The sequence below is a fragment of the Anomaloglossus baeobatrachus genome, chromosome 12 (genome assembly GCF_048569485.1).
Source record: "Anomaloglossus baeobatrachus isolate aAnoBae1 chromosome 12, aAnoBae1.hap1, whole genome shotgun sequence".
Taxonomy (NCBI): domain Eukaryota; kingdom Metazoa; phylum Chordata; class Amphibia; order Anura; family Aromobatidae; genus Anomaloglossus; species Anomaloglossus baeobatrachus.
Genome location: NC_134364.1, coordinates 54239428 through 54263499, shown reverse-complemented (window position 1 = coordinate 54263499; position 24072 = coordinate 54239428). Strand labels below are relative to the sequence as shown.

Genomic DNA, 24072 nt, shown 5'->3' with positions numbered 1-24072 from the left:
ATCTAGCAGAGCTCTGAATGCTGAGCTGTGTATAACTCCGCCCACACAATTGATTGGCAGCTTTCTGTGTACACTATATATTAACAGAGCTGCAAAATCAGTGGAGAGGGTGAGGTTGGACCAGGAGGTAGGAGATATCTAGTCCTGTAATGATAATCTCCTGGTAATGAAACAGCAAAACACAGCCTAGTAAGCGATACATCACTACCATAAGGGTCTCTGATGAAAGATTACATAGCAAAAACCTGCTGACAGATTCTGTTTAAGTAAATTTAAGTTATACTAATTCCTTTCTTCACAAAACAATGGTCCTGATTTATCAACACCACTGTTTTTTTGCTGGTCTTGATTAGGAGTCATGGGGGAGTGAGACACTCCTGATTAATGAAGAGGAGCACAACTCTTCAAGAGTTAGGAGCATCTAAAGAGTGGTGTGTGCCATGTCAGAATTTTTACACCGGTCCCTGACCGATCTGGTTACACCCCCTGTCCACCCAATTTGGCTTAGCTAGGAGAAATTGGCACAAAAAATTGCAATGTTTTTGCTCACCTTTGGGCTGTGCCAAAGTTTTGCAACTTTTCAAAGTAATTTACGCCAGAAATCTGGCAAACTTGATCTGATGAATTGTGGCCAATATGTTTATCTTCTCACCTCCTCCTGCTACAATATATGGTGCTTGCGGCTAGATATGTGATATCAGGTACCCTCATAACGGCTGGGATACGTGCATGATTGGCAGATATTGCACATGTATCCTCTTCATGCCAATCGTGCGAGAATCTCTGCAATATATCGGGAAGCAATTTCATCGGCACCACTGTCACTTCCCGATGCGGAACCTCCTGAAAGTCTCCAAGATGGAGAATAAAGGCCGCTTTACACACTGCGATATTGGTACCGATATCGCCAGCGTGCGTACCCGCCCCCATCGGTTGTGCGACACGGGCAAATCGCTGCCCGTGTCGCACAACATCGCCCGGACCCGTCACACGGACTTACCTGCCCGGCGACATTGCTGTGACCAGCGAACCACCTCCTTTCTAAGGGGGCGGTTCGTTCAGCGTCACAGCGACGTCACAGCTGCGTCACTGAACCGCCGCCCAATAGAAGCAGAGGGTCGGAGATGAGCGGGATGTAACATCCCGCCCACCTTCTTCCTTCCGCATTGTGGCCGGGACGCAGGTAAGGAGAGGTTCCTCGTTCCTGCGGTGTCACACGGAGCGATGTGTGCTGCCACAGGAACAACTTCGTTACTGCTGCAGTAACGATATTTGAGAATGGACCCCCATGTCACCGATGAGCGATTTTGCATGTTTTTGCGACGATGCAAAATCGCTCATAGGTGTCACACGCAACGGCATCGCTAAAGCGACTGGATGTGCGTCACAGATTCCGTGACCCCAACGAGATCACTTGAGCGATGTCGTAGCGTGTAAAGCCCGCTTAGTTGAGGACCACATTGGAAAACTGTCCATCCTGCTCATCCCACCAAATTAACTATAAACCTGGATATTGCGATTGGTTTCTCTGGGAAACAAGGCAGTTTTGTCAAAAAGTTTCAAAAATGATGTTGACATTTTAATACACAACATTATTACTGCTATAATATGGTCATAATCTTAAATTTGTAACCCATCCAACAGGGCCACCCTTAATCCCCTAATACCAAGGCCTATCCTACACGTATTCAGTAGATCGTTAATTCTTTGGTTCACATAGAACATGAACCTCTGGTTTACCATATTTTCGGGAGGACCAGTTGTGCTCGTATGATGTGCAAATTGTTTGTCATACATGTCAAAAATATATCCACCCTATTGACTTTTTTCCTATACAGTTTCCTCTCCTATAACTCTGTACGTCCTGATAATGATATAGTTCGTTAGGCTTCCAGTAGAGTATGCCATCGACACACTTCTTGACCCTTTGAGTCCTTCATTTCCAACCAATGACTTTGCTCCTCTTCTCCGCTGCTGTTCTGACCCAAGGAAATCCAACCAATCATTTCCTTTCTTTTCATAGTGCGCCGGTTGTATATGGAAATCATCAGCGTGACGTCAGTGAGCTGGAACAAAGCCACTTGAAAAATGAAGGTTTCTTTGTAGACTGGGTTTGGTTGGCCCCTTCGTATAGATGTTTTACAACGTGATAGTTCCTGGCCAATGGAATTTAACAGTGAGAGTTTTCCATAGGTATCTGCCGAGAGAACAATGTATGTAGATTAGGTTGCCATATAAAAGACTTAAAAGCAACGTAACTAGAACTGCACCCAAATGATATCCACATGCACATTGTCACGATTCTCTTTGCAGAGCATCGCACAGACCTGGAGATGCTCTGTGGCACTTACGGATCTGGCAGTGTGTCTATTCCTTTGTGCAGAGCATCTTGCCCTTGGAGATGCTCTGCAGCGCCGTCATTGATAATGAACTAGTAGCTTGGTCACTATGCTGGAGTCCAGGTTGGTTCTGGGGGGGTGCTGGTGTGGCGCCCCTGGGCTTCAGGCGCCATAGGGTATTACACCATTCTTAAGGGGTAATATCTATCCCGGGTCAGGAGTGTGTTAACTGCCAGTGCCTTCACAAAACCACACACACAAAACAATAAGGTACTTCCTACAGGGGGTGGACTAGGGCAGACTGGGTAGTTAGCCATCACGAAGCATGGGACTTCCACAGTCGCTTGGACAACTACTGTGGGCGGCACCACTTAGGGTAAGAAGTAGGCGCAACCATCACACTAGAGCAGACTCCCCCAGACACAGCTTGGGATAACGTCCAGCACAGACAAAGGGAGTTAAGCATTCCTGTCTCTGCTTGGGCCCGTGGCTTGGAGCTGGAGGCTCAGCCCGAGTTCCGGACAACAACTGAGGGGCACTTCACTAGAAAGACTTTCACGGGCACCGGCGGTGACCGCCGACTATCCGGAATTGGCTGGAGCCAATCGTGGCAGAGATCAGTACTCTGGGGCAGCGCCTGAACTATCTGTGAGTAAAAGACCTGGAACCGCAGCCCCTGCCTCTCATGTGCTGTCACCGTCGCCCAGCGCTGCGGCGCTAACGGGGACTACCACCACCCCCGTCTGTCTTCCGTTATCCTCCCCGGGGTACTGTGGGGAGCGACACAATCCCAGCTGTGACCATTACCATCAACCCCAAAGAGCAGCAACCGCAGCGGCAGCCCATCCTTGGCCGCGTATCACAGGTGGCGTCACGATCATTAAAGACTTTCCTCACTGTCACTACCACCGCCATCCTCCAGCTTTCCTCCACCGCCTTCTACCACCTCTTAATACATCTCGGGGTCACGAAACCGGGTCAGGCCAGCCCGTGACGACGCAGAGTATCTGCACCCCCGGCCTGGCGACATGTCAGGTAGAAAACCCCTCGACCCCGGGGTATTACACTGGTTTTTCAGCTGTTCCATCTTCCGGGTAATTGCTCAGGCTTCTTTACTGAGCATGCTCCCCCAGAACTCTGCCAGTTGTACGCTCTGGCTCTGCTGTGTTGCCATAGTTTGTGTGTTTGCTAGTATTCTGATCTTGGTATTCTGACTCCGGACTGTTATTGGACTTCCCTCTGCACGCTCCCCATTCCTGTCGTGCATTCCTGTCTTGGACCCCGGACCGTTATCTGACTACGTCTTTGCTTGCTCCCTTTTACTACTACGTGCTCTTCTGGTATTGTGACTCTCGGATTGTGCCTTGACTACGTCTCTGTTTATCCCTTATGATACTTAGAGAATCCGGCTTACCTGACTATCCTTCCATTCATGCGACCCCGTAAGGTCTAAAAGAACATGTGGAAATAAGTTGCCATTATGGAACCTGAAGACTCGTGATCTCTCCTCACCCTCTATAGACTGTGCGAAGTGTGATCATTCTTCTGTACAACCTATTAGATCTCTCCTCTTTCCTTGTAGACTCTAAAAAATTTTGATCTCCATCTCTACAATCTAATAATCTCTGTGATCTCTCCTCGTTTCTGCAGACTGCCATGTATGGTCTTTTTTTTCTTTATAAACTATAATTGTCTCTGATCTCCCCTCTTTTCCTGCTGACCTTGTGGTGCAGGATTGGAGAGAGAAAGCTTGTAGTAAATCCGATAGATCTCCTCATTCTTGAACCAATAGCCTCCAGTAGCTATTTGCTGCAGCATAACAGCCTGCTATGTAGAGGAGTTGCACAGACTCTACAACAACAAAACATTCTTTAAACTTTTGCTGTTATCCAGCAGCTTATAGTCCTGAGATTATAAACCTGATTGGAAGGGGAGTGAAGCATTGAGGTTAATATTAGTAAAACCTAAATTTTAAGGTATGAGGCGGAATTGCAATATATACAATATAATACATGTATTTGAATCTTCTGTGCTTTAAAGTAGTTAGGATGATTTTTGAGCCCAAGACATGCACATAAAAAAACCTATCCTTTAAACATCATTCCTATCTATCTATAGAGTGTTTTTAGGTGTTTTCATGTATCTTCTACTTCAGTATGAAGTGTAATATTGCACTGTGCCAAGAATTATGCACTGAAAGGAGTGTGAAAACACTTCCTCTCTCACCTCCTGTGACACCTGTGATGAACTGTCTAATAAGAATATTCTAGTATTCTAAAGGAAACTGGAAAATAAGGCTGATATAGTGAACAGGATTGTTAAAGGCATTACTCAGGGGTGGACATACCATTGGTGCAACCTGTATAGCCGCAGAGGGGCTGAAGAGGTAAGGGGGCCACATTGACCTCCAATGCAGGATATATTGTGAATTATGATGATCTACTGGACTGAAAAAAGCCCCTGTATTGTTCTTGCTATAATATATCTCATACATAGATTTGACTTGTAACTATTTAGCATATGGGTAAATGTACATGGGGAGGGTAATAATGGAAAAATGCTAATTGGAGTTTGCTATAAGCCTCCTAACATACCTGAACAAATAGAGGGTGAAATGCTGGAACAAATTGAAAAGGCAGCTAATAATAATAATCGGGTTCTTATTATGGGGGATTTCAACTATCCAGACATACAGTGGGACATAGAATCTTCTGGTTCTGCTAAAAGCTGTAAGTTCTTATCTACTATTCAAGACCATTTCCTCTCTCAGATGGTAGATGAACAGACGAGGGGAGATAATTTGCTAGATTTGGTCCTGTCAAATAGACCGGAGACAATTTCAGATCTACAGGTTCGGGAGCACTTGGGCACCAGCGATCATAATATGGTAAGCTTCAACGTAATATTCAATAGAACATTTCAAAGGGGGAATGCTAAAACCTGGAATTTTAGGAAAGCTGATTTCAACAAATTAAGGGAAGAGCTTAAATGTGTAGATTGGGACAAAGTCATGGTAACTGGGGATACTGAACATAAATGGGGTAAGTTTAAGGATATACTGCTAGAGTCCTGTTAAAAACGTATACCCTCTGGTAATAAAATGTCCAGGAATAAAAAGAAACCACTATGGATAAATAAGACTGTACAAAGTATAATAAAACAAAAACAAAGGGTGTTTAAAATCTTGAAGGCTGAGAATACAGAAATAGCATTTCAGGAGTATAAAGATATCAATAGGAAATCCAAAAAAGAAATCAAACAAGCAAAACTAGCTACTGAAACAAAAATCGCCAATGACATTAAAATAAATCCCAAAATCTTTTATAAATACATTAATGCCAAAAGGAAAACAAAGGATATTATTGGCCCCTTAAAATATAATAACAAGTTAGTTATAGAGGACAAACAAAAGACTGAGATATTAAATAGCCATTTCTCATCTGTGTTCACCAAGGAACTGACTGTACCAGGGATCATTCAACAAGTGAAAAATCAAAGTTCACCACCCGATATAATTAATTTAACACAAAAAGAAGTACGCCTACGTCTGAGTAAATTAAACATTGACAAATCCCCAGGGCCAGATGGCATTCATCCACGAATATTGAGGGAATTGAGCTCCGTAATTGACAGACCGCTGTATCTCATCTTTTTAGACTCACTTGTAACAGGGTTGGTGCCTCAGGATTGGAGGATTGCTGATGTGGTACCGATATTTAAGAAAGGTAAGAGGGTAGATCCAGGCAACTACCGTCCAGTAAGCCTGACATCAGTAGTATGCAAAGTTTTTGAGGTCATTTTAAGGGATGACATGCAAAAATATGTTGCAGAAAATAATATAATAACTGACAGACAGCATGGATTCATGAAAGATAAGTCGTGTCTAACCAACCTGTTGGGGTTCTATGAGGGGGTAAGTGCAAACCTGGATATTGGTAATGCAGCTGATGTGATTTATTTGGACTTTGCAAAGGCATTTGATACTGTACCACATAATAGCCTTATACTAAAGCTCCAGAAGCAAGGACTAGGGGAAACTATATGCAACTGGGTAAGGAATTGGCTAAAAGATAGCAAACAAAGAGTAGTCATAAATGGTATATTCTCTAAATGGGCTATAGTCAGCAGTGGGGTGCCGCAGGGATCTGTGCTAGGACCGATTCTTTTTAATCTCTTTATTAATGACCTTGTGGATGGGATTGATAGTAAAGTGTTAGTCTTTGCTGATGACACCAAACTATGTAGGATATTAAAAACTAACCTTGATAGTACAATATTACAAAAAGATCTGGATAAGATGTCAGAATGGGCAGATACTTGGCAAATGAGATTTAATGTTGATAAATGTAAAGTAATGCACCTAGGACGGAGTAATCCTATAACTGCGTATACATTAAATGGAAGTAAACTTGGGACTACAGATCAGGAGAAGGACTTGGGTATTCTCATTACAAATAAGCTGAGTAGCAGCGCTCAATGTCAAGCAGCAGCTGCTAAAGCAAACAAGATTCTAGGGTGTATAAAAAGAGAGATTAGATCCCGTGATCCCAGCGTATTGTTACCCCTCTATAAATCACTTGTAAGGCCACATCTGGAATATAGGATCCAGTTTTGGGCTCCACATTTTAAAAAGGACATTCAGAAGTTAGAGTCAGTTCAAAGGCAGCAACTAGACTACTACAAGGAATGGAGGCCGCACATATGACGACAGGTTGAAAAAGTTATATATGTTTAGCTTAGAAAATAGACGTCTCAGAGGAGATCTCATTTATATGTATAAATACATGTGTGGTCAATATAAAGGACTGGCACATGACTTATTCCTTCCAAATACAATACTAAGGACCTGGGGACACTCACTGCGAGTGGAAGAAAAGTGATTCCAACAGCTAAATAGGAAAGGGTTCTTTACAGTTAGAGCGGTCAGACTGTGGAATGCCGACCACAAGAGGTAGTAATGGCAGATACTATAACAGCTTTTATATCAGGGCCGGATGATTTCCTCACTACACACAACATTGTTGGTTATAAATGACTTGGTGACCAGGTGTAGAACTGGTGGAGGAAGGTTGAACTAGATGGACCTGGTCTTTTTTCAACCTTAGTAACTATGTAACTATGTAACATATGATTAGTTATGCAGATTCTTGTCATGTCTTTGCATTGTTACTGTTTTGCTCCTAAAAATCAAAATTTTAGCTTTTATTATTTTGTTAGTATTTTGTAAATCCACCTTTTGGCATTCATCACGGCCTGAATCCTTCTAGGCAATCATGATCAGATTCAAGCATGTCTCGTCCGAAATCTGATCCCAGGTCTCTTCTACACGTTCCCATTGTTGGTGCATACAGGTCGACTCATTGGGTGTGTATGCAGCTTTTTCCTCAACTCTACCCACAAGCGTTGGATTGGCTTGAGGTCTGGAGACTGTGGGGACAATCCAGCAAATCTACTGCATTGTCATTGATCCATTTCTTCACCAATCTCGCCGTATGCTTCAGGTGGTTGTGCTGCTGGAACAATAGGATAGGATTCTCACAAATAGCTCAGCATTGAGGCAACCATCAATCCTGGTCAGGTATCCAACATCTTTGGCTGTGAAACAACAACATATCTTCAGCCTTCCTCCACCAAATGTGACATTTCCTTCAATTTCTCAATCAATAGCCTCATTTTCCATTGTGTCTTCCAGACCCATTTGCCCCCATCAGAGCCTAGTCTAATTAGTTTCCTCTCATCACTCCAAATCACCAATTTCCAATCTTCTACTGTACATTTTTTGTACATTTTTACAAACTTGAGGAAACATTTTTTATGACGATATTGAAGTTGAGGCTTCACCTTTTTTGGGACCACCATTTCAGACATCTGTAAGGTGCGTAAACGGTGCTTGTTTGGACATCTGTGATCTCAATTCTATGACTCATATGAGCCACCTCCACTGCCGTGTTTGTTGCACCAGAGCTGATAGAGTTTGCGAGAAGCCGATTTTTTGCCTGGACGTCCACCTCTTGGCTTTTGAATGGATGGATGAACTTCATTTCGTATTCTTCCAACTGACATGGCGCTGTAACGCCTGCCTAGATCCACAGACTCAGACGGGCTGTAATGGACAGGCTAGAGGGAAGCCACTCACCAAGCAGGACCCCCAGAACCCTGAAACCCTTTAACCCCTAAACAGGGATTTGGAATTACACAGGGCCCTGGAGATCACTACCTGTGGAAGGCTTCAGTCTGAGAGAGTAGTCGTCAAGCAGGGTCAAACCAGGAATTGCGGAACAGGGACAGAATCGGCAGGCAAAGAGTAATCAGAAACAAGCAGAGGTCAAAACTGGATCGGGCAGCGAGGTACAAAGACAGCAGGCAGGAGGGTAGTCAGGAAACAAGCAGTAATCAGCACACAAAATCACAGGACGAAACAGGAGCCAGAATTCTCAGAACTATCTCTGGCAGAGGTCAGCAGACAGGAGGGGAATTAAAAAGGGTGTGGTGTCTTCCCATAGGCTCTAGGTGAATGATGGTACTTCAGCTGGGAGACACCCGCCACCTACAGTCAGCAAGTGGCACTGCAGATCCCCAGGAAACCCAGACCAGTGGATGAGCGGAGCCTGCGCCCACCGGCGCCGCCGGCATCGACTCCTCTCCCATCACCAGCACCATCCACGGCAGGAACATGGCGTCGCCTGGCGATCGGGGCAGAAGTCGATGGAGCGGACTCCGGTGGTGATGTAACAGGCACTCTCATCATACATTTTGGCAATTTTCACCCATCATCGATGGATGATGCTGTTTTTCTTTTCTTGGGAAATCTTCTTCACGGCTGCTCCTTGATTCGGATCAGTGACCTTTCCTTTGGGAATCAACCTAATAACACATTGAGCTATTAGGGAATGTAAGAACAGGTTGTAATTTGTAGTATAGAGGAAGAAAAAGATGTTTCCACCACCAGGAGCAAAACCATAACAATGCGGTGACATGACAAAAATCTGCATAACTAATTATATGCTAAATAGTTCCAAGGATGAGATAGCCAAGATGATTGTTTATAAAGTGGTGGTAGTCTCATGATCGAAGCTGTAGTGAATAGTGAGATATGGAGCCTGAAAATCAAAAGTTATTAGTTATAGTTATTGTTACCCTTTTGCTTGTCAATGTGTGACATTATATATATATATATATATATATATATATTATTTTACATGAGAGCCTTTACATAGTGGTATTCTTTGGACCCTTCTGTTGGGGGTATATGAAAAAGATACTTAGCAATCTTATATACACTTTTTAAATTCTGGTCCTCTTGCGAGCTGCCGTTAAGTACAGTATATCATTGTACCGTAGCCTTGCAGAAAGATCTGTCTCCATTAGGTAAACACTGTATCCTTTCATGCACGGTTACATTATTGATATTAGCGGATTGTCTACTTACCAGGTGGTCTATTGATAGCGAGGTTACGAAAATGACTCCCTTTGATCATCTGGACAGAAAGCCGCCCTGTGGTTGCGTTATATGACAGCCCTACTAAGAGCTCGGGCACCCCGCCGTGTGACAGGGACTGAGAGGATGAGACACTGTCACTGTGAGAGATGGCCGAGAAACTCAGCTGGGAATCCCCGCTCTGGGGGGGAAAAAAAAAGATGATTTGTGCTATAATAATTTTTATGAAAGGCAGTGTCACAAGCAATTTAATCATACCTGGTATATACATATCCAAAAATACTCATTCTTCCCAATTACCTTCATAACATCAACCCCCCTGACACACTGGTTATACTATACGACCTATGTAAGGGGATACTACTCTGCTGTATACATAAAGTGACCGTCCAGTCTTAGATTAAAATGGAAGAGTAAAGAAAAGTATAGATACAGTTACTAATCCTTTTCTCAATAATTGGGACACCGATACTCATTCCTGGACTTCTCGCCTTTTCCCCAACACGGCCATACTGCTTCTGCTGTATCCAGAGTCTAAAATTCCATCTGTTCTCTGAATGGCCAGCACGGCACATGGTACCACAGCTGGCCAATCAGAGAGCAGGGGGCGTATCTTAGACTACCCAGGGACCAGGTAGTCTGAGAAGAACTGCAACTATGTGGGAGAAAAAAAAAAAAAGAGGATAGCCAAGAACAGATGAGTGAAAAAAAAGAATCAGGGGTGTAAAATATATACATATATTTATTTATATACACACCGCATATATATATATATATATATATATATATATACACACATACACCGCACATACGCATATATATATTTTTATCATTCTTTCAAAAATGTTACATTTTTATGTCAAACTATATGGTTGCAATAATAAATGACTGCATGCCAGTTATGAAAAATCTAGTGAAGATATATGCAAATCAGGTTGAAAGTGCACTGGGGGTGTGTCCATGCACTAGACAGAAACATTACATGTACATTGACACGCCCCAGTGCACTTCCAGCCTGATTTGCATGAATTCTAGGTCCTGTTTTTATTTTATTGGGGACCAGGTGCCTATATGGCCATACCACTATTTCCATTTGTTTAGGTGATACCGTAATATCGCACCAAAGACATTGCCAACATCTCTGTTGCTAAAACCAGATGGGAATGCCTACTTTTGGGCAAAGTTTACTTAAAGCACCACTCCAGTGTTTTTTTTTGGGGGGGAAGTTTCAGCGCTGGAGTGGCATTTAAAATCTAAGTCTCCCGCCCCCTATCAAATTCTCATCCTCCAGCGTTTTCATGGTTTTTCAGCGATGCTCTGTTTTCCTGTGGCGCCATCTTGTGACTGTAACTTCTGACTGACCAGAAGTCAGAAGATACGTTAAAAGCTCCCAGTGCAAGTCTATGAGAGCCAGAACGAGGCTCTCATAGACTTGTATTGAGTTGTGATCTCCATGTAACACTGGGTCTGCTGGCAGGTAACAAATCACCGGAGATTGAAGTGAAGTGGCGGTGATAACAGAAGAAGATGATGGCAAGTGAGTAAAAGACCGGTGGCAGGTGGGACTTACCGTAGAATTAAAGGGCCACTCCAGTGGTGCAATAAAAAGAAAACACTGGAGTGGTGATGTTAAATCGCAACCCCTTTTCAAATTTTGTCATGTCTGAATTTTTATGGGATTCATTCCAAATATTAGGGACGTTCCTGGCAAATTTGGGACCATGAGCAGTACACACATACTTACACTTAAATTGCTCCTTGGTTCTAAAACCAATGACTTTCTGATTTCCTCATCTGGTTTCACCTTTTTTAGTGACAACAGTTTTTCGCCCATCATTTTTTCCCGGATCCTCTTGTGTACAGCATACAACCGGAAGCGCAGGGCATTGTTTGCTATTTCCTCCGGCTCTAGTTTATTGAAAGTAAAGGTCTCATTAAAGACCGGCTGAGGACCTTTCTGGATAGCGGTCTTCCCTCTTTGCTTTTTGCTTGGCAGCAACACAACATGGACTTGCCAAGAGTTTACTCCACTCCGATCCTTATCCGGGACATCTTTGGCATCCATGATGCTTACAGTCAATTTCTGACTTGCAGCTTTGTAATAAAGTGCAACATCCAGGTCTCCACACTTGGAAATTGGCACATGGGTGATTGGAGAAGCAAGGTCGTCCACTTGTTCCTACAGGCAAAGAACACTTTGTTTAATACTAGGTAATGAGGAGGCAACATAATGTTATATTAAAGGGTTTGTCCGGGATTAGAAAAACATGGGTTCTTGACCCAAAACCAAAAACGGTGTCACACCCATCCCTAGATAGCACTTTAGCCCTGTTTAGTTCAATGGTGCCAAGTTGTGATACCAGACACAACCTAGCAGCGATCAGTTCCAGGTGCCCCCAACTGAATTTGCAGAGCTGGGCAGTGGCCATCATGATACTTTCCCCTGCAGATGACAAGGTGTCCATGTAATACAAGGATGAGGAGTCAGCCAGCATAGAAGCCACTCTGAGTGGCCACCTCTTTCAGCCATCTTTGTCGTTCTTCTGGAGCTTGGGTGCATGACGCGTCCCACATCATCCACACTAGCCGGCATTGAGGTCCTGCGCAGGCGCACTTTGATCTGCCTTGCTCAGGGCAGATCAAAGTATTGTAGTGCGCCTGCGCAGGACCCCAATGCTGGCCTGTGTGGATGACGTAGGACACATCATACACCCAGGCTTCAGAAGGAGGACAAAGATGGCTGAAAGAGGAGGTAGCGGTACCGGAGAACGGAGACACCCATCCGACCAGTCTGCACCACAGCACCACACGCCCCTTAGGTGAGTATTATAAAGTGTTTTTTATGTTCTACACAGCGGCCTGGGCTTTTATATACAGCATGTTAGACTGTTATATATATGAGCCCACTGGTGGTGGCTGCAACTTATAGGCCCCAAATCTGGTGACAGGTTCCCTTTAAGTGTCTGCAGTTTGGCCATTGTTTTTCAATTCTTAAATAGTTGCTCAGATGTCAGGTGACCTAAGAGAGAATGCGTCTGTGTCTGATCAGTTTAGACAAGGACTCTGATGATCTCCAGAGGAACTGCCAACAAGGGATGAGGAATTGACCTAAAACTCATGGAAAGGGTATGGAGGGGAAATTCATGCACCATAATGGGGTCACAGTTTGATGTTTGCTATGGGATCCCCCCTCTCTTTTGCACATGCCTTCTCAATAAGATGGGCAGCAACCTCGATGGAAGCTGTGGTAGAGTTTCTCGTAGCCGTCATCCAGCTTTCTTTAGGTATCACATTAAAGGGGTTGTCCACTACTTTTACATTGATGGTCTAGCCTTAGGGGTACTTTGCACGTTGCGACATCGCAGGTGCGATGTCGGTGGGGTCAAATCGAAAGTGACGTACATCCGGCGTCGCTGTCGACATCGCAGTATGTGAATCCTTTTACATATGATTAACGAGCACAAAAGCGTCATTATCGTATGATCGGTGTAGGGTCCGACATTTCCATAATTTTGCAGCAGCAACGGTACGATGTTGTTCCTCATTCCTGTGGCAGCACACATCGCTGTGTATGAAGCCGTAGGAGCGAGGAACATCTCCTACCTGCGTCCCGGCTGCAATGAGGAAGGAAGCAGGTGGGCGGGATGTTTACGTCCCTCTCATCTCCGCCCCTCCGCTTCTATTGGCCGCCTGCCGTGTGACGTCACTGTGACGCTGCACAACCCGCCCCCTTAGGAAGGAGGCGGGTCGCCGGCCAGAGCGACGTCACAGGGCAGGTGAGTGCATGTGAAGCTGCCGTAGCGATAATGTTCGCTACGGCAGGAATCACAAGATATCGCTGCTGCGACGGGGGCGGGGACTATCGCGCTCGACATCGCAGCATCGGCTTGCGATGTCGTAGTGTGCAAATAGGTCATCACTGTCTGAGTGGCAGGGGTCGGATACCCGGCAGCCCCGCCAATCAGCTGTTTTCAGGTCAGGCAGCCGGAAATGCTCAGTTACATAGCCCTCCCAGTCTTCTGATAGCGGCCGTGGCCGGGTACTGCACATCTGCCTTCTATTGTTCTGAATAGGAGGCGGATGGGCAGTACCTGGCCATGGCCGCTACCAGTTGACTGGGCAGCTCCAGAACTGCCTGCTACCACCGCAAGCACAGGGAACAGCTGATCGGCAGCGGTGCTGGGTGTCGAACCCTGGCCAATCATAAGGATACCATCAATGTAAAAGTAGTGGACAACCTCTTTAATATTTATTTCCATTATTGCAACTAAAAAGTGTAGAATTGTGCGTCCTCTTCCAGCATTCCTCTGGGGCATAAAATTATAATTTACAGTTTACGACGGCGCAAGCAACTCTATTCTACATCTATAAAGCACTTAGCAATTTTGCTTATATAATTACAACGCCAAAACAATTGAAGTGTATGCTAATGTCGTATTATTCAAGATGTAAATGGAATAATCAGACCGTTTGGCTCTGAATGCTATAATTATAGGTGGGGGGGGTGTTTATTACGCCGCAGACGGGGAAGGGGAACGCAGAGCAGGAACAAGCGAGCCTTGATTAAAAAACAATTTATAGGTAGAAGATCATTCCCCTCCACGCCACCGAGTTGGAAAGTTTAACCGGGCACCGGATTAATGATGTAATGGTTTCCATGGATAACGGTTAACTTCACGAAAAGTAGACTAAATAGGATTATGTGTGAGCATGATCCGAGGGCAGGCCGAGCTGTAAATAAGAGATGGGGCGAAGGTTCGTCTTCTGCAAGGGAAGTCCAGCTTAAAAGCTCATCTTTTCCGAGAAGACCTATCTGCCCTATTCTCATGGCGTGCTATTCATAATGGATGAGATTACATGGAATGAAATGGAAATAATACGGAGAAGCTCTGGGTGCAGCGCAGTCAATGAGCAAATGAGCCTGGATTAATGGCTCAGCCCTACCGGTTTGGCTTTTTTTTTTTTAATTAATTATTTTATTTATTTATTTTTTGCTTATTTGTATTTATATAGCTTCTGTCAAAACTAGTCCCAGTTAAAAAAAAAAAATAAAAAAATGAAATGCTCCCCCATACATGACGGCAATGTTGGCCACACCTGACGATTTTCAGCATCCTCCCAACTCTCCTGATAAATGATGAGAACGATCGGCCATGTTGAATTACAAAGCTCGATCCTTTTCTTCCGGTGGGAGATGAGCTGCCCCTAGACTTGTCTGACAGAGACTTAAAGGGAATCTATCATTAAATGTTTGCTATGGAATCTGAGAGCAGCATGATGTAGGGGCAGAGACCCCGATTCTAGCGATGTAGCACTTGCTGGTCTGCGTGCTGTCACTTTGATTCAATCACAGTTTTCTCTGCTGCAGATCTAGCAGAGCTCAGAATGCTGAGCAGTGTATAACCCCGCCCACACCACTGATTGGCAGCTTTCTGTGTACACTGTGCTAATTAGTAGTGGGGGCGGGGTTACACAAGGCAGGAGGACTAGGAGACACGAGACACCTAGTCCAGTAGTGATATTTCCTACTGATAAAACATTCATTTTACTGAAACAGCAAAACATGGCCTAGTAAGTTTCACATCGCTGGAATCGTGGTCTCTGCCCCTAAATCATGGCATTCTCAGATTACATAGCAAAAACCTGCTGAATCCCTATAAGTCCCCCATACACATCAAAAGGATATAGCTTTGCTTTCTTGGTTCCTGTGGTTATCCAGTCCTATGGTGATCTACAACTTGCCCTTTCGCTTGGTTTGTGAGACCTCCAGTTGTGCATTATTTTCTTACCCCTTTTTGCTTTTCTCCCCAGTTCACATATTGTCCCTCCTTTGTGTTTAAGTGCAGTGTGTGAGTTTTTGTTTACCCTTGTCTGTGCCTATTTGTGGTGTTTTGGTTACTGGGCTTCCGGCCCTCTCACAGGGTGGGGGCAGAGTAGTATCAGGGCTTGGACAATGAGATATGGGCACGTTGGGGGCTCGAACCTGGCTACCATCAAGCCTACCTTTGAGATAAGGGACAGCACAGGGTCCCCAGTCTTAGGGTCAGCCTAGGAGCCCCAGTTCCATCTGTACATACTTTGTGACTGTAAAATCTCTAGAATACGCCACCCAATCAAACAAAGTATGAGTATATTTTACATAATTTGTAGGGGTGTCCATACAGTCAGGTGCTGGTCCTTCTTTGTCTTCATCTATATTGATGTAGTTTGACGCAATGTATGGTTTTAATATTAGATTAGGGACTATCCCGATTGGGATACACCTTGTCGCAGTGGGATGGCTTTACGCATTTTTTGGATCAAAAACCATATGTACCAAGTACCCTATGTTAGTTATATGTACTATTACTTTTCACCTATTTTGTTACAGCAGCAAATGGGCTCATTTTGTCTGGACATGCTTCTATGCAGTGCATGTTTGCCAACTTAAACCCCGGCCCATGTTTTTGGTTATTGCATAATTTGTCGGGCTAGGGAAAAAAAAAGTCTTCCATGGGGGCATTAAAGGTTATTCCCAACATTAAAACATATCAGTTATAAATTTGTGATGGGTGGGGGGGGGGGGGTCTGGCCATGGGACTCCCCTTGTTGCCTATTCATTATCAATGGGACCTCTGGAAAATGCAAAGTGGTTTACTTAGCTATCTTTAGCAGTGCCACAGACAATGGGTGTTGGGTGGATTGCAAGCTCAGCCGCTACTGCATTCAACAGGGCATTTTAGAGACCCATTCTTGGGTTGGCGGCAGTCATATCCCATTGATCACAAACGTATTACCTGTACGGTGGACAAGCAATACGGATTAATGTTGGGAATAACCCGTTGTGTTTTTTCAGTTCCAGTACCTAGTCACATAGACATATGGTCACCATTACGTCTGCCACAGGTGGATCTGCTCTTACAGGGTGGCTCTCTTTTACAGCTCATGGAAGGATGTTGCCACGCTACATGTGGGGAAATACCAAGAGAATGGCGGAAAGGAAACCCTGTCTCTAAGGGAGGGGGAGATGGTGACCCCTGACCAAACCTACTGCTGGTTCCTGGTGTCTCTCACCACCCTAGATAGGTTCGCACCTCTGCACCAAGCCGGATACCTGACCCTAGGTATCCTGAGTGCTGGGCCCTAAATAGGGAATGGGTAGGATGAGATCTTCGTCAACCCCAATAAACACTATAGACGACACAAGGAGGACACACAGGGGGAAAATGCATGAACTACTTATCTACAGATTACACAGGTAGAAGTTTAGCAGAGTTTTCAGCAACAATTCCACAGCTGAGTACAAGCCACCTGCTTGCAACAAAGGCTTGAATGAACTGAAAAATATCACGAGCCCTCAAGGAAGGAGTAATTAGGCACCAAGATAATGCTGATGATCAGCAGCTCGGTGGAAGTCAAGCTCCTGCTGGGTCCAAAAATGGGGAGAGATGAATCCAGCAGGAAAGCTACCTATACCAATGAATACTGACAGCAGGAACAATGGAAAGTCAGAGAGCATTCTACGCAGCCAAACGCTGTGACCTTCTTTGGTCAGAAACTACTTGACTGTCACCAGTGACACAACCATGACAAAAGTCCTGATTTCTATGACGTTTATACGTTCTTGTATGACATCTGTAGAAAAAGAAGTTGTCTTAATGAGGCAGAATCCTTTTCTCATCTATTAGCTGGGCGTGAAAGAAATTGCCCTTTTCGTAGGGTCTTAATTCACTTTACCAAGCTGAATAGAAGTCTTACCTCTTGACTCCAACCCGATGAGTTGTCCGTAGCATCATGTTCCTCAAAGCCATCGTTGCTGAAAGCCGTCTCCATCTCTTGACTTCCTTCTGTGACCTGATGACTATAGACGGACGCGGCCTCTTGTTTGGCTGCAGTTTGACTCCTGCCGGCCACTGATGCCGGGGCAGAGTGTGTGGATACATGGTCGTCTTCATTGTAGGACTCATAACTAAGAACATCCAAATCTAAACAGATGACATGACCAAAGCAATCAAATCTATTTTGTTCTCTTAGGGTCCATCGGAAAATGTAATTTCCTTAGGTGTCAAAAAGTACAAATGTGAACTAAAGGCTGAAATGGACACAAAGTCAACGTGCACAATTTTTTTTTTCTGTGAGACGAGTTCTGAATTGCGCCATTCCTTTTTCCATGCAAATGTAAAAAAAAATTCCAAATTTGGCGAAATGGTGAAAAAACACAATTCTGTTTAGTCTTTTGAGTCTCCATTCATTGCGTGGTAAAATGACCTGGCAACATGATTTTTCAGTTTGGAACAATTAGGCTGAGGCCACACTCGCAGCACAGCGGGAGCCGAGTGTAATGTGAGTGTCATGCGACTGTGGTCCAAACATGCGATCAGACCACAGTTACGGAGGGGAGGGCCGGCGCTGCGGAGGGGAGGGATTTCTCCCTATCTCCTCTGTTGTCAGCTGATGCGAGAATCGCACTGCTCACGCGTTACACCAGTGTAACGCAAGAGCAATCAATGTTTCTCTCGCCGCATAGCCTTGAATGGATGCGAGTGGAACAAGATCGCCTTCCACCCACAGCATGCTGCGATCGTTTTCTCGGTTCCATTAGGGCTGAGAAAACAATCGCTCATGAGAGCTGTCCAATAGGGTAATATTGGTCTGAGTGGCATGCGATTTTTTTACTCCATTCCACTCGCTCCTTATAATTACTCGGCGTGTGTGCTGACCTTTACAGAGATATCGGATGTTGATTACATTATTATTTATTTTGGTGGTGAAAAAAATAAGGCATTTTTATAAGAAAAAAAAAGGTTAATTTCCTGAAATCCATAAACTTTTTTCTGGATTCCTTTGATTTATTTTTTTTTTACGTGTCAAGCTGACATTTTTATTGATACAATTTTGGGGTAGATCTGATGTTATGAGTAGAGATGAGTGGGCACTACCGTGCTCGGTACTCGTAACTAGTGATGAGCGGGCACTACCATGCTCGGGTGCTCAGTACTTGTAACTAGTGATGAGCGGGCACTACCATGCTCGGGTGCTCAGTACTTGTAACTAGTGATGAGTGGGCACTACCATGCTCGGGTGCTCGGTACTTGTAACTAGTGATGAGCGGGCACTACCATGCTCAGGTGCAAAGTACTCGTAACTAGTGATGAGCGGGCACTACCATGCTCGGGTGCTCAGTACTTGTAACTAGTGATGAGTGGGCACTACCATGCTCGGGTGCTCAGTACTTGTAACTAGTGATGAGCGGGCACTACCATGCTCGGGTGCTCAGTTCTCATAACTAGTGATGAGTGGGCACTACCATGCTCGGGACTCGTACCCAGAAGTTGGACGCTCGGATGGACACAACTAGTATACCGAGTATAATGGAAGTCAATGGGAAGATCTTCCGGAAAAATGCTTGAGTCCCCCATTATACTTGGGTACTCAGTTGGTGTCTATCCGAGCATCAACTGCTCGTTACGAGTACCGAGCACCCGAGCATGGTAGTGCTCAATCATCACTAGTTACGAGTACTTTGCACCCGAGCATGGTAGTGCCCGCTCATCACTAGTTACGAGTACTGAGCACCCGAGCATGGTAGTGCCCGCTCATCACTAGTTACAAGTACTGAGCACCTGAGCATGGTAGTGCCCGCTCATCACTAGTTACAAGTACTGAGCACCTGAGCATGGTAGTGTCCACTCATCACTAGTTACGAGTACTTTGCACCCGAGCATGGTAGTGGCCGCTCATCACTAGTTACGAGTACTGAGCACCCGAGCATGGTAGTGCCCGCTCATCACTAGTTACGAGTACCGAGCACCTGAGCATGGTAGTGTCCACTCATCACTAGTTATGAGTACTGAGCACCCGAGCATGGTAATGTCTGCTCATCACTAGTTACAAGTATTAAGCACCCGAGCATGGTAGTGCCCGCTCATCACTAGTTACAAGTACTGAGCACCTGAGCATGGTAGTGCTCACTCATCACTAGTTACGAGTACTGAGCACCCGAGCATGGTAGTGCTCACACATCACTAGTTACGAGTACTGAGCACCCGAGCATGGTAGTGCTCACTCATCACTAGTTACAAGTACTGAGCACCCGAGCATGGTAGTGCTCACTCATCACTAGTTACAAGTACCGAGCACCCGAGCGTGGTAGTGCCCGCTCATCACTAGTTACGAGTACTGAGCACCCGAGCATGGTAGTGCTCACTCATCACTAGTTACGAGTACTGAGCACCTGAGCATGGTAGTGCCCGCTCATCACTAGTTACTAGTACTGAGCACCCGAGCATGGTAGTGCTCACTCATCACTAGTTACCAGTACAGAGCACCTGAGCATGGTAGTGCTCGCTCATCACTAGTTACCAGTACAGAGCACCTGAGCATGGTAGTGCCCACTCATCACTAGTTACCAGTACAGAGCACCCAAGCATGGTAGTGCTCGCTCATCACTAGTTATGAACACTTTCTTGCAGTTTTGGGCAGTGGTGCGGTGAATGAAACATGGCAATTCCCTTTTTTTTTATGATGTCTAAATAATTTCATATTTTAACAGATCAGACTTTTGAAGCAATAACAAATGGTTTTTTTTTCTATAAAGGGGAAAAGGGGGTGATTACGATTTTGTTGTTTCATTCTAATTTTTTTACTGTTAACATTTATTATGGGACTTGAACTTGAGACTGTCTGACTGCATATTCTACATACTGAAATGCCACAGGATTGCAATATACAGTATAGCAAAAGTTATGGTCTTTTATAAAGCCCATATCAGCCCATTAGCAGTCTGCGATCAAGTTGTGGAAGGGCTGATAGATGCACTTACATGCGGTGTTTTTGTTGCCAGAAATTGACAGCAGCATGTTAAGGTATTATATAGCAGCGATTTACGCAAGTTCCAGTCACCCATATTAGCAGCAGATGATAGCTGTATAACACAGCTGGCACCCACCATGTGTAGAGCGGGCTCAGCTCCTGAGTCTGCTCTACAAAAACACACCATTGGACATAATATAAAATCAAACAAACAACAAATACTCTATCAGCTTTAACCTCCAGCCATTGCATGTGCCATTAATAAATAAAAGCATAAAAGGCCAAATAAACACATAAACCACAAAAGCAATGCTAAAGTCCATATGTAGTAAAATAAAGCATAAACATACAAAGAAATATCACAAAAGGTAAGTAACATAAAAAGAGGTGAAAGGATACACAGAAAAAAGATGGATAAAATAAGGAAGCGTTGGTCAATGGGGGTCAAACAAAAGAAAAATGTGATTTTTTTTTTTTCATGCTCCAAAAAATGTGAAAATGCTGCAGATTCAAAAAAGAAAAAAAAAAGCTGGGTTTTTCCAGCAATACCTTCACATTCAGAAGCCTCGGTGCTCAGCTCCTCGTGGTTTGACAACAATCGGCTGAACTTTTGCTTGCCCTCAGAGCCGGCCTGCGTTGCCTTTTCAGACACTGTGGAGCGAAAGCTCTGAGAACGAGACACTGAGATCTGAAACTGCTTAAACACTTCTTCATCACTGTCTGAAGATGTAGTTAGTTCGTCATCCTCCCCATAACTGTTCACTAGGAAAGATAAAATACAAAGTCTAGACCTTCCTTTCCGTTGAGTAATAACCAGCAGAAGACCTGCACCTCATGGCGTCCAAGATGCTTGCAGTCAAGGTACCCATGAGGTACCTTGTGACCACATCAAATCTCACAGCTTGGTCTCCAATGGTTGCACAAACCTTGACCTTATATCTTTGTAGAACTGGTGTGGACAAGCAAATATATGCTATATAGTCTTCAACCGATGGCCGTCCGGCTACTGCAAAGCTACTACTCCTGCCTTATCAAAGCACGCGGGAAAAATAATTCACAGTAGATGGAGCGCAACATGTTGAAGACCATGGACAGTAATTGTCATTTCGGATACCATAATGGATTGTCCTCTGATAACATTGAAAAAGTCTAAATTTAGTTTTGGATATGAACCGATTAGAAATTCCAAATTATTGCAAGATACCCTAAATCAAAGCACCGTAATACTTCTTCAATCCAGAAAAATGTAGATAGTCCTTCACTTGTTTTTCTAACATATGACTCTTCAGTAACCTGAAATCTCCAAAAACAAAAGATTGAGGAGAAAGTAACTGGCAGAGTATGTGACGGAAGGGAAAGAGTACCTTAGAGGAAAGAGAAACTGATGGAGGAGGGAGTGCCTAAAAAAAGGGAGAAAGTACTTCATGTGAGAGAAAACCTGGCAGAGAAGAGAGTATGTGACAGAAGGGAGAGAGTACCTTACAGGGAAGAGAAACTGATGGAGGAGAAAGTACCTGACAGAAGGGAGAGAGTACCTTACAGGGAAGAGATCCTGATGGAGGAGAAAGTACCTGACAGAAGGGAGAGAGTACCTTAGGCCTCCAACACACTTCCGTTAAAAACACGCACGTGCCGCGAGACACGTATTTTCCCTGCGTGTTCCGTGAGGTAAGTATGTGTCTCAGGTACGTGCGGTCCACGTGTGTTCTCCGTATGCTATCAGCGATAGCACACGGAGAACTGGTAATTTGCATACTCACGTGGTCCGCGCTGCTGTCCAGGGTCCTGATCTTCGGCTCCAGCCCCGCCCACTCCCCACTGACGCTGCTTCCGGCCGAGCGGAGGGGCGGAGATCAGCACCCGTGACAGCACGCCCACCTCCTTTACACGCTCATAACAAGCGGCGGCCGGCAGGAACAGTTTGCAGGGGAAGAATCTGCGGCGCTGGTGGAGGTGAGTATGTGTTTTTTTTATTTTAAAATAATGACACGTGTTCTCCGGTGCGTGTCACACGGAACCGTAGCCACACTACATCCGTGTGGTACGGGTGTGGGTCATGTGACACCCGTGCTGCCGGAGAATACGTGGACATGTCAGCGTGAAAAATTCACGGACGCACGTAAGTACGGAACAGACACACGTTCCGTTCCAAAATACTTCCGTGTGTCCAAACAATAATGACAACATAGGTCCACGTGTCTCCGTGCCGCCGGTACGTGAAAAAACTGCCAAACACGTACCGGCGGTACGGATGTGTGTTGGAGGCCTTAGAGGAAAGAGAACCTGATGGAGGAGGGAATGGCAGAAAAAAACCAAAGTACTTTATGAGAGAAAAAACCTGGCAGAAAGAGAGTACCGACAGAAGGGAGAGAGTACCTTACAGGAAAAGGAATCTGACGAAGGAGAGAATACCTACCTGAAAAAGGGAGAGAGTACTTTGCAAGAGAAAACCTGATAGAGACGAGAAGGAATAGAGAGTACCTTACAGGAACGAGAATGTGATGGAGGAGAGAGTACCTGAATAAAAGGAGAGAGTACTTTATGAGAGAGAAAATTTGATGGAGAAGAGAGGGCCTGACAGAATTGAGAGATGACCTAACAGGAAAGAAAACCTGACGGATGAGAGAGTACCTGAAAAAAAGAGAGAAAGTACTTTATGAGAAGGAAAACCTGACAGAGAAGAGAGTACCTGACAGAAGAGAGAGAGAAAGTACCTTACAGGAAAGAGAACCTGATGGAGGAGAGAGTAACTGAAAAAAAAGGAGAGAGTACTTTATGAGAAATAAAACTTCATGGAGAAGAGAGAACGTGACAGAAGGAAGAATGTACCTAACAGGAAATAAAACCTGATACAGGAGAGAGTACCTGAAAAAAAGGAGAGAGTACTTTATGAGAGAGAAAACTTGATGGAGAAGAGAGTACCTGACAAAAGGAAGAATGTACCAAATAGGAAAGAGAACCTGACGGATGAGAGAGTACCTGAAAAAAAGAAAGTACTTTATGAGAAGGAAAACCTGACAGAGAAGAGAGTACCTAACAGAAGGGAGAGAGTATATTACAGGAAAAAGAACCTGACGGAGTAGAGAGTGCCAACCTGTAAAAGGGAGAGAGTACTTTGCAAGAGAAAAACTGACAGAAGAGAGTATCTGACAGAAAGGAGAGAGAGTACCTTACAGGAAAGAGAAGGTAATGGAGGAGAGAGTACCTGAAAAAAGGAGAGAGTACTTTATGAGAGAGAAAACTTGATGGCAAGAGAGGACCTGACAGAAGGGAGAGAGGATCTAACAGGAAAGAGAACCTGATGGAGGAGAGAGTACTTGAAAAGAAACAGTGTTGTTTGACAGAGCAAAGAGCACCTTAATGAAAAGAGTACCAGACAAAAGAAAGAATACCTTACTAAAAAGGAGAGAGTACTTTACGGAAAAAAGAACCTGACAGAGGATAGTGTAGCTGACAAAACAAAGCTTGTACCTGAAGGGAGAGAGTACCTGACATGAGTACCTG

The 24072-nt window shown here is 44.5% G+C and overlaps 1 protein-coding gene across 4 annotated transcripts in view; it reads right to left on the bottom strand.

The window, feature by feature from the left end:
* Window positions 1-1552: 1552 nt before the first annotated feature.
* The window catches only part of SYT16 (synaptotagmin 16), a 128028-nt gene continuing 105508 nt past the window's right edge, over window positions 1553-24072 (bottom strand). For 3 of the 4 annotated variants that reach the window (XM_075330501.1, XM_075330497.1, XM_075330498.1), the window contains exons 3-7: window positions 21118-21330; window positions 17515-17741; window positions 11522-11956; window positions 9769-9958; window positions 1553-2197 (exon numbers count right to left, since the gene is read on the bottom strand). In XM_075330501.1, the coding sequence (XP_075186616.1) occupies window positions 1884-2197; window positions 9769-9958; window positions 11522-11956; window positions 17515-17741; window positions 21118-21330 (1379 nt within the window). In that variant the 3' untranslated portion in view covers window positions 1553-1883. The remainder of the gene's footprint in view (window positions 2198-9768; window positions 9959-11521; window positions 11957-17514; window positions 17742-21117; window positions 21331-24072) is intronic. The other variant, XM_075330499.1, reaches the window with a different exon arrangement.